Source organism: Ursus maritimus, unplaced genomic scaffold (assembly GCF_017311325.1).
Source record: "Ursus maritimus isolate PB19 unplaced genomic scaffold, ASM1731132v1 scaffold_26, whole genome shotgun sequence".
NCBI lineage: Eukaryota > Metazoa > Chordata > Mammalia > Carnivora > Ursidae > Ursus > Ursus maritimus.
Window position 1 is genome coordinate 44,834,323 of NW_024425119.1, and position 11,796 is coordinate 44,846,118.

Sequence of the window (11,796 nt, forward strand, 5' to 3'; positions counted from 1 at the left end):
CCGGCTCCCTGCTTGGTGGGAAGCCTGCTTCTCCCTCTCCCACTCCCCTTGCTTGTGTTCCCTCTCTCGCTGTCTCTCTCTGTCAAATAAATAAATAAAATCTAAAAAAAAAAATTTCATATTATCTTGAAAAGGACTTGTATCTTCCTTTTCCTAGATTAATTATTTTTACTGTGTTGAAGCAAAGTATTATTACAAAAAATGAATATAAAATGATAAGGAAGTGTCTTTTTCTTAGTATGAAGAGTTAGACTTTAGCACTTTGAAATCACAAATGACACCTTACAAACCATCTTTATGACAATATAGAGAGATACAAGGACATATCAGACTTTGTTGTGTTGAAATTCACAGTAAACTTGAATACAAAATATTTCATCTTGAGTTCAAATCCAGTTTGAACCTTAACCAGTTGTGTTACCTTAGGCAAGTCAAGTATCTCTCATCTTTAATTTTCTCACATGTGTAAACTTAATGGGACTTAACTTGAAAGTATTCTGTCAACTATAAGGTCTTTTTTCATGTAAAGTATTGTATGTGATAGTAGAGAAATAGTGGAAACTTTATATGTTGACTCTTTACTTTTAAGCAGAAATTTGCCATGGGTGACAAGGGAGGAGACAACCATTCAGAAGTGACTGACTTCATTCTTGTAGGCATCAGGGTCCGTCCAGAGTTCCACAGTCTCCTCTTCCTACTGTTCCTGACTGTTTATGGGATGGTCCTTCTGGGGAACCTTAGCATGATTGGCATCATTGTGACCGATCCCCGGCTGAACACACCAATGTATTTCTTCCTAGGCAATCTCTCCATCATTGACCTCTCCTACTCCACTGTTATTGTACCCAAAGCCATGGTCAACATCCTGTCTCAGAAAAAGACCATCTCCTTTGCAGGTTGTGTGGCTCAGCTATTCCTTTATGCACTCTTCATGGTCACAGAGGCCTTTGTCCTGGCAGCCATGGCCTATGACCGCTTCATCGCCATCTGCAGCCCGCTCCTCTACACTGTTCGCATGTCAAGAAGCCTCTGTATCCAGTTGGTGGCTGGTTCCTATCTCTGTGGCTGGGTCAGTTCCATCCTTCAAATCAGTGTAACCTTCTCAATGTCTTTCTGTGCTTCCCGAGTCATTGATCACTTTTACTGTGATTCGAACCCAATTGAGAAGATCTCCTGTTCCAATATCTTTATGAATAAGATGGTGTCATTTAGTCTGGCTGTCCTCATTATTTTACCCACGATAGTTGTTATTGTAGTATCTTATATGTACATTGTGTCTGCAGTTTTAAAAATCCGCTCCAGTGAAGGGAGGAAGAAAGCCTTCTCCACTTGCAGCTCCCACCTGGGGGTTGTAAGTTTGCTCTATGGGACTGTCTCCTTTGTCTATCTCACACCTCCGAGTAACCCTGAACTTCGTAAAGTGGCTTCAGTATGTTACATTTTGTTCACACCTATGCTGAATCCTTTAATCTACTCTCTAAGAAATAAGGATGTTAAAGATGCCATGAAAAAAATCCTATGGAAGAAAAAAGTTTTACTTTAATTCTGCTTCTACCTGTTTTATTGTTTGTTGTACCAACTGATTTTGTCTACTTGATCTTCTAGACTCAGGCATTTTAAAGCTCAGGTTTATTAAAAAAAAAAAAAAAAAACCACCCTCCCCAAAGAAAAACCCACCTTAACTGTTTTATTCCACAACATTAATAACATCTTATAATGAAAGCTCCAAATAATATATTCACTTTTTCTCAAGGCAATGTTAAATCTGAAAGTTCTGGATACCACGAAAATTTGCTGCATTTCTACAAAGAGTTATGTATTTCTCACTCTCCAGGTAATAATATGTTATACAAATGGGGAAGTATAGAATTTTATAGTTTCTCTTCCCTGTGTGCGTAAATAAAATAGAGATACAGAAAATACCTAGTATAATGATTAACTTAGAAACTGTGTGACCATTGGTTTATATGCAAATGATACTCACTGTAGATGCCAGGGTTGTGCTTTGTTTTCAATGTCATGCAAAAGATAAGAGAGCATGTGCATATAATGAGGAGGAAAGGGAAAGGTAGAATAACCAGTGATCTTTGTTGAATTAAAGTGGCCAAAGAAGAAACGTGTGAAAATTGCACTGATTTTGTAAATTAAGACATTTTATTTGATTTTCTTTGAATGACACAGTCATCCCTACTTTGCTATCAGCAATTAAAACATTTTAGGATGTTTACGATGTTTTACAACTCATGCTCTCTATCTTTTGGATAATACAAATTATTGGTAGTGAATGTGCAGTTAATGAAAGCACCATATTGAAATGAAGTCAGCTTGAAAGTCTCAGTTAAGAATGGCACAAGACCTTACAATAAGCTTTAGGAAGAGTTGGGGTATGTGCGTGTGCATGCGCGTGTTGTGTGTGTGTGTGTGAGTGTGTTTATTAGTTTGGTTAAGCGGTGGTAAAAATGCGATTAGTCCTAAACATCAAGTGTGAGTTCAGAGAGGAATAGTTAATGCAGTGTCCCTCAGTTTGCGAGGTATCAAGGGAAGCCACGTGCCAGAGAAAATCATGGCAGGTCACTGTTTTTACAAGTGCTGTAAGTAATACTTAGCTAAACAGTTAATGCTCAAATCCAGACAATATCAAATGTGGAAAAAAGCTAAACCCAAGAAATAAGATATAACGACCCGTTTTGTCCATATAGTTGGCCTTGTGAAAACCTAAAACATGGGTATCTGATTGCGCCTTCTTTTTTTCAGTTTTTGTTTAAATAGCAAAGCTTTCTGTGATGAATGCACAAGGGCGTTCGTTCTGTGGGTTAATGTTTACTCGGGTAAGAGATTCGATTAATAATTATTTAAGAGATAAAGAAAGAAGCAAAATGATTTTAAAAATCAAAGTTATATTTGCCCTTTCTCCTTAAACCTGTGAATCTACCATTTTTCTTGGTACTCAGATGCTACCATTTAACTGGTATTTCAGAAAAACATTATTTGAGCGTAAAACAGGAATCCACATCAGCCTGGGAAAGTGATCCTTGGCACTGATGATTAGTCTGGAAAACACCCTTTTTAGGTTTAGGTTTTCCGTGTTTCCATTGGATGCGCATTAGTGTTAGAATGTCACTCTCCTGTAGCTCTAACAAGTGCGGGTTCCCTAGAACTATTGGGATAAAAATACAACCTAGATTCCTCTGCTTTAGTTCTTAGTCTGGTTGATTCATATTTCCTGTTTCGTAGCCATAACAGAGAACAGTATTCCAGTGCATAACCTCACAAGTGGCATTGCTGAAACCACTTTAAATATCTGAAGGAATCTGGGAAAGTTGAAAACCAAGGCAGAATACATTCCAAGGTGCTAAATAAAGTCTCTATAATTTTCTTTTAATTGCCATAAACACTTTCTTCGGTAATTTTTTTTCTGGGTCTTCTATAAAAAGTAGTACCTAATTTATATCTTTCTTGTTCCTTGTGCCATCAAGATGTCATCAGAACACCCCAATGTCTTACCAACCCTCTGTTGGCTTTCATTGAAAAAGTCTTGTGTTGTTGTTTTTTTTTTTTTTAATGATGCACGGATTGTTTATGAAACACTGCTACATCCAAGAGACTGAAGATTACATTCTACAATCACAGACATCATAAGTTGCTATTTAGGGCTAACTTTAAAATTGTACAGAAAAATCCACATGGAGAAATTTTTAATAGTGATACCATCTTGAGAGGCTGAAGATTGAACTCGATGTCTCAAACACTAACTTATTTGCACTGCATGAGTCATCTTTCTTGATTAACAAGTTTTTGGACATGTGCATATATTAATTGTCCTATAACAACATGTATGGCATTTTGTCGTTAAATTTTACGTATTGTTGATGACCTAATATTTAGTGTAATGATGCAGAACTTTGGTGAAGGTGTTTATAATATTTTCTATTGCTAGGATGCTAACATTCTCTGACTCGGATAGTTGCAAATGGTACTTAAGCACTGATTTGAAACTTCACTCACATAAGTGAAAATGACTACATTAAGCATCTGGGGCCAAGCACCCAGAGCTTGCTTCAATGTCTTTCCTTAGGATAGTTTCAACTTATGAGATTTAAATTGTTATGGTGATTGGAGAAGCTGAACTAATCGATGAGATATTGCAAAATGTTATAATGTTGAATTGATATTGGACTGTTTGTTATACTTATTCTTGTATGTTGAATATGCGATGTCATTTTGCCCAAACCCCTGAACACAGTGTAGGTCATGAAATCAATAAAAATTTTGAGTGTGTGTAATCTATTATTCTAGAGACCTCAGTGAGGACAAAGCCACTTATATGTGAAGACTGGAGAGGGAGGAGAAGAGGGAAGAGATGGGATAAGAAAAAAGCAACATATCCTGGAAGTGAAAGCATGAAAAAAGGAATTAGTTTCAAAGTAATTTCTTAATTATTTCAATTTTGTAAGCAAAGAAACAAAAAACAAAGACAATAACTTTAACCAAAGTCTGATTTTCCTATTTGTTCATCTTATGAAATATGGCTTCTAGACTCTTGAAATAGTTCCTTTTTCCCTTACCACCATTTAAAAATCATCCATTGATTTACATTGTTTGACACTGTGACGACTGGCATCAGTTTCTTCAACTGAATGTCATACTTAGGTTTCCTTCGTGGGAACTGACATACATTAACTTCGGATGACTTAGGCAAAAACTAAATAATCAGACATATAAATTTGGTTTGGCTCTGTCTGCACTCTACGGCTGTAAGGCTGGAGAGGGTGAGTTGTTAGTCCGCATTCCAGGAAATTAGAAAATGGGAAACAGACAAAGTATTTCTAAATAGGATCCAAATTTGTCTAATGCCAAGCGCTTGGAAATATTTACTTCACAAAAGTTCAGCTGTTTGTGTCTCTGCTGAGTAGTTCTGAGACAGGATCTAAATATTTTTAAAAGTCAAAAAAATGTTTGGGAATGTACTTTTCTTCAGTGTTTGATCACCTAAGAATTCGTTACTGAAATATTTTAAAGAGGCTTGCGGGGAGGATTTCAGTTCACACCGTACACGCAGCATATCGAGCCTTCTCTGCATTCTGGTGGCTGGGTGCGCACCAAGTCAGGTCCAGGGATTGGACGGTGAGCGCGATCTGAGTCATGGAGGCTCGTCTGGTCTCTCTCTCTCAGTCTGTCAGGAGAGCGCCTACTGATGTTATTCCCAGACACCTCATCATTAACCAACGTAGGTGGAGATTGCTACACCGCACTCATCTATTTTGACTACTAAGCCAGAGCTGCTCCTATCACGTTAACCAAGTCTTCCTTTGCTCTCTCAGTCACATGCCACAATTTGAGCTCTGTCCCTGCACTATTCCCATTGATATCAGGGGGCCATTCAACTTTAATGTCTCCCACCAATATCCGCAGAGAGAAGCATCACAGATGCTGTGGAAGTGGACGGTTGTTGCCTTTGTCACCGATGAAGGGAAGATTTTCTGACACCTCAGGGGCACCTAATCAGGGTATATGAGACCAGAACATCTATGGTTAACCCCCCTCAGCATCAGTGTCTCCTAAAGAGATTGAATTTAAGATTTCTCAAAGTGTTTCTAGTGTCCCAACTTCTTTAGAGCCACCCATTATTAATTCATGGTTTGTACTTATCCATACAGCAAACTATTAGACTATTTGCATGAGTCAGCACATTAAGTTTCAAATCTCTGGTAAGTACAAATCCTACCCAATATCTCTCTCACCACTCCACTAAAAGAGCCCTCAAAATTCATTCACACCAACATATTTTGCATTCTGCCAGCATATATCCAAGAAATAGTCAATTTTTTAAGCCAGTCTTCCACAAATTCTGCCTCTGCTTTGGAGCGGTATTCCTCTCTCAGCATGCTGGGTTCTGATTCTAGTAACCGCACTCCTAAAAACTAGGAGTAGGATGTAAAGGGAATTTAGCTTCTTCCTCCAAGAAATGTCCTCAGGAGTCATAGCATCTTGAAGAGAGTAGAAAACAGCTCCGTCAGGGAACTGAGTGGGTTTGTTTCCTATGTAAATGTGGTTGGGGTAGAGTGTCAAAAATATCAGGATATTCAAATTATTGTAAATAATCTTACATACCCAGATGTCCAGAGTTTGTGTAAGAGACGTCAGAGGTATTGGTGACATACAGAATTGATAGAGAGGCAGAAGAAAAAGATTTAAAATTGGGCAAGACCAAACACACTGCAGAGAAGGAAGTAAGACACACAGGTATGGTATAGCAGGGACCCTTTGGAAGAGAATGTCACAAGTTAGAATTAGCACTGTTGTCTCAGTCACTCTGCTGACTTCAAATTCTGGCAAGGAAGCATTCTCTTGGCCTTCCTTTGTTATGGGCCCATCCATTTATTAAAGGAAGATGGGACACCTAGATTGAGCCCAGTAGACTCTATCAAACTGGAAACTATTAATGCTTCAAAAATAAATCAGGCATTATTGAGAAAGGGGAAAAGGAAACCAGATAGGAAAAAAAAGCAATACATAGCCACTAAACAGTTTTAATTCCTATTTCTTAGAGGACATTCTTTCTGGGTGATGCTTAAATAATGATAATTTTGTCATAAATTGTTATTATTGGGCTGCCTAGCATGTAAACACCCTCTTCTATTTGGGAAAGTTGCCAGTGTACAATTATTGGTGGGAAGCAAGTTCTCACTACTTTTTATGGAAATCTGAAGATTGGGATGCTTATCTCTCTGTTCCTGGAAGCTAGGACATGGGTCTACGACCAGGAGTCAGACAAGTTGATGCTCTTGCCTGGGACTTTGAATTTGGAGAGAATAGTGGTAAGAAACCTTAGCAGTTTAAAATGAACACTGTTGATAGCAATGACAGGATCTAATGAATGAAACCTTTGCACTGTTGCTTGTGGGGACATTTCACTGTCCTGAAATATTGATGATGGTGACCCAAGTGTGGTTCCCAATACTGAGCAGCATTGTGCGAGTCTGATGTCGAGAATTAGTTTCTACTCAGTTTCCGAGTCAGATTTTCTACCTTTCTGTAAATTTTTTGGGTTTCCTCTTAAGTATTTATTTTTTAAACAGCTTTATTGAGGTCTAGTTGATATAAAGAAATGGACATATTTAATAGAACAATTTAATGAATTTGAAAATGTGCCTACACCGGTGAAGCCATCACTATCATCAAGCTAGCAAACATACCCATCAACTCCAACAGTTTTGTTTTGTTAATTCAGTCAGAAGGTATTTGCACTTGATGGAAATAGTTAACCAAGTTAAATTTATTGTAACACTGGTTTTTGGACTTATTTCTTTGACCAGATTTTGTGATTTCTGTTTCTGTGTGTCTTCCTTTTTCTTTTGAATTGGTTATTTTTAACAGATTATTTTTAGTCTTATTCGTAGAAATTTCCACAGGCTAATTTAACCTATGAAGGACCAATTACTAAATTAACATTTTCCTAAACAATATAAGGCCTTAGAGGTCTTTAATACCTTCATTTTTCACTCAGTTGCTTTCATTTATTCTAGTCTTTATTTTTGAAACTTATATAACATTACATAATACTATTCATTTAATATATCAAACTGTTTAATCCTTTATTCAACATTCTTGAGCCATTGCATATGCTTTTGGAGATCACATTCCACTTCCTGAAATATGCCTTTAATATTTCTGCCATAAAATATTTTTTTGAAATATTATACACGCTCATTTAAATTTAAATTTGAATGAAAGGTAAACCTATTCTAAAATTGTTACACTATATTAATTTGGAGTAGTAATGATATGATAGAGAATCTTGGCAGAGATAATTAATTGGTGTATTTTTTCAGCAAAATAACACAAAATATAATATTATTTTATTATTTTAATAACAAAAAATGTGTTTGGTTTTAAGCCATGGTTCTCTAAGTATAGTCTGGAAACTTCTGGGAGTTCTGAAAGGAGGAGACCCAAAAAATCAAAACTATTTTATATTAATAACAAGATATTATGCCTCTTTTCACTTTCACTCTTGTACAAATGTATAGTAGGCTTTCCGCAGGCAACTACGGCTTATTTTCATTTACGTTAAAAACTGAATTAATTCCTAGAGAAAGAGGGATGGAAAAACTTGCAATGTTTGTGAGAACGGTCCTCCTCTCCTGGACGCTGCTGTAATAAAAGCCAAAAACAATGAATGAACCGAACAACAATAACAGCAATAACAAGAAATTATGGCAACTATCTACCATCCGCTTCTGGTAGCCACAAGTCTGACCGCTTTTTCCTATGTTTCTTATTCTTTTTTAAAGATTTCCCATAAAAGAGACATCATATGGTGTTTATTTCACTTAACATGATGCCTTCAAGGTGCATTTGTATTGTTGCAAATGGTAGGATTTCCTCATTATTTTATAGATGAATAGTAGTATCTATCTATATCTATATCTATATCTATATCTATATCTATCTCTATCTCTATCTATATCTATCTCTATCTATATCTATATCTCACAACTTCTTTATCCACTCAACCATCAATAGACACTTGGGTTGTTTTCATGTCTTTGCTATTACAAACAATACTGCTGTGTGTATGGGGGTGTAGATATCTTTTTGAGTTAGTGTTTTCATTTCTTTTGGATCTATTCCCAATGGAATTTCTGGATCATTTGGTAGTTTCATTTTTCATTTTTTTGAGAATTCTTTGTACTGTTTTCCATAGTGGCTATAACAATTTACAATGTCATCGGTAGTGCACAAGGGTTCCCTTTACTCCGTATCCACACTAGCATTTGTTATCTCTTTCTCTTCCTTTTTTTTTATTATAATGGCCATATAATAGGTATGTGGTGATATCTTCTTGTGGTTTCAATTTGTTCCATCTTAATGATCAGCGATGTTGAGCATCTTTTCATGTACCCGTTTCCCTTTTGTATATCTTTTTTTGGGAAATATCTATTCTGGTCCTTTATCCATTTTAAATTGGGTTATTTACTTTTTTGCTAATGAGTTGTATGATTTATTGATATGTTTTGGATATTAGCCTCTTATCTGATATATAGTTTGCAAATAACTTTCCCCATTCTGTAGGTTATCCTTTCACTTTGTCGATGTTTTCTTTTGCTGTGTAAAAAGCTTTTTAGGTTGATGTAATCCCACCAGTTTATTTTTGATGTTGTTGCTTTGTGCTTTAGATGTCATATCCAAAAATTATTATGAAGACCCTTGTATAGAAGTTTATTCCTATGTTCTTCCACATGTTTCATGGTTTCATGTCTTACATTTAAGTCTTTAATCCATTTCAAGTTAATTTTTGTGAGTGGTGTAAGATATGGGACTAATTTCATTCTTTTTTTTTTTTTTTAAAGATTTTATTTATTTATTTGACAGAGATAGAGACAGCCAGCGAGAGAGGGAACACAAGCAGGGGGAGTGGGAGAGGAAGAAGCAGGCTCATAGCGGAGGAGCCTGATGTGGGGCTCGATCCCGTAACGCCGGGATCACGCCCTGAGCCGAAGGCAGACGCTTTAACCGCTGTGCCACCCAGGCGCCCCCTAATTTCATTCTTTTACATGTAGATATCCAATTATCCTAGCACAATTTATTAAAGAAACTGTCTTTCTCCATTGAGTATATTTGGCTCTTTGATCAAATATTAGTTGACCATATATGCTTGGATTTATTTCTGGGTCTTCAGTTCTGTCCCATTGGTTTATTTGTTGGTTTTTATGCCAGTACCATGCTGTTTTGATAACTAAAGCTTCATAATATAGCTTGAAATCAGAAACTGTGACACCTCTTGCTTTTCTGCCCCTGTCAGGATTTCTTTGGTCTGTGTGGTTTCATGTAAATTTTAAGTGTGTTTTCCTATTTCTGTAAACGATGGCACTGAAATCTTGATAGGGACTGCATTGAATCTATATGGCTTTTGATAGTATCAATACTTTAACAATATTAATTCTTCCAATCCCTGAATATGAGATACCTTTCCATTTATTTGTGTCTTCTTTGATTTCTGAAATAAATGTCTTGGGGTTTTCAGCAAATAGATATTTTGCCTCCTTAGCTGAATTTATTTCTAAATGTTGTATTGTTTTTGATGCTCTTGTAAGTTATACCAATTCTGTATTTCTTTTTTAGAAAATGCATTGTTAGCACTTAGAAACGCTACTGATTTTTCCGTGTTAATTTTGTATTCTAGAACTTCACTGAATTGTTTAGATCTAACAGGTTTTTGGTTGAGTCTTTTGGATTTTCTAAATATAAAATCATGGGGCACCCAGGTGACTCTGTCGATCAAGTGCCTGTCTTCAGCTCAGGTCATGATCTTGGGGTCCTGAGATCGAGCCCCACATTGGCCTCCCTGCTCAGTGAGGAGTCTGCTCCTCCCTCTGCCTTTCTGCCTGCTTGTTCTCTCTCTCTCAAATACATAAATAAAAGCTTTAAAAATTAATAAATAAGGGGAGGAGTTAAGATGGTGGAGGAGTAGGGGTCCCCTTTTTCAGCTGGTCCCCTGAGTCAAGCTGGATAGGTACCAGACCATCCTGATCATCCACGGAATCAGCCTGAGATGCAGGAAGACACATCTGGATCTCTACAAATGAACACCTCCAGTGCTGAGTATTGAGGTACGAAGCGGGGAGCCATGAAACCGCACACAGATATCGGAAGATAAATGGAAGGGGGAGGGAGCCGCCGCGCTTGGGCACCGGGAAGCAGTAGCCACCTGCATGGGGGAGTGGGGGGACTCCCGGACCGGCACCCGGGAGAGAGCAGACTGAGACCAGGAGCCGGGGAACACGCATGACCAGTCTGAAAACCGGAGCTCGCACACTGAGACGGAGCTCCGGAGTGCATGGGGGCAGCTGGTGGTTGGCAGCTGGCGGTGTTAGAAACACAAAGGACAGAGAAGAGCCAGCCCTGGAAGTGAGGGCTGGGACGCCAGCTGTGGGGCGCACATCCCGACACGCTGCAGCGTTGAGCAGCACCAACAGAAACAGAGTTAAAGTGGCCAAAATATCAGTGGAGAACAGGCCGCAATCAATAATTTGGGCTCTGGACAACCCCGCAACCTCTCCTCATCAGAATGACGATAAGGAGAAATCCCCCCCAGCAAAGAAAAGACAATGAGTCTGTGGCCTCTGCCACAGAACTAATGGATATGGATATAACCAAATTATCAGAAATGGAGTTCAGAGTAACAATGGTCAAGATGATGTGTAAACTTGAAAAAAATATTAAAGAAAATATTAACGAGAATATAGAATCTCTGAGGGTGGAAATGAGAGCAAAAGGCAGAAATTAAAAATTCTATGAATCAAATGCAGTCAAAACTAGATGCTCTAACGGCCAGGGTGAATGAGGCAGAAGATGAATCGGTGAATTGGAGGATGGGTAAGTAGAAGAGAAAGCTAAAATAGAAACTTGGCTCAAAAAAATCCAATTTCAAGAATGTAGGTTATGGGAGATTACTGACTCAATGAAATGTTCCAATGTAGAATCATCGGCATCCCCGAGGGGGTGGAGAAAAACAGAGGTCTAGAAGAGATATTTGAACAAATTGTAGCTGAAAACTTCCCTAATCTAGCAAAGGAAACAAGCATTCGTGTCCAAGAGGCACAGAGGACCCCTCCCAAGCTCAACCATGACAAACCTATGCCACGTCACGTCATAGTTCAATTCGCAAATATTAGATCCAAGGATACAGTATTGAAAGCGGCCAGGGCAAAGAAATTTCTCATGTACCAAAGCAAAGGTGTCAGAATTACGTCAGACCTGTCTACACAGACCTGGAATGAGAGAAAGGGTTGC

General features: G+C 37.9%; 1 protein-coding gene across 1 annotated transcript; it reads left to right on the forward strand.

Annotated features, from left to right (window-relative positions):
• Positions 1–434: 434 nt before the first annotated feature.
• LOC103682028 (olfactory receptor 9K2-like) lies at positions 435–1,632 on the forward strand. The gene has a single exon (XM_008711596.2). It carries the CDS (start codon positions 602–604, stop codon positions 1,541–1,543), a length of 942 nt encoding a protein of 313 aa, XP_008709818.1. The 5' UTR covers positions 435–601; the 3' UTR covers positions 1,544–1,632.
• Positions 1,633–11,796: the final 10,164 nt, after the last annotated feature.

Excerpts from the sequence above, each read along its gene's own strand:
- LOC103682028 (XM_008711596.2), top strand. The coding sequence starts at position 602 with ATGGGTGACAAGGGAGGAGACAACCATTCAGAAGTGACTGACTTCATT.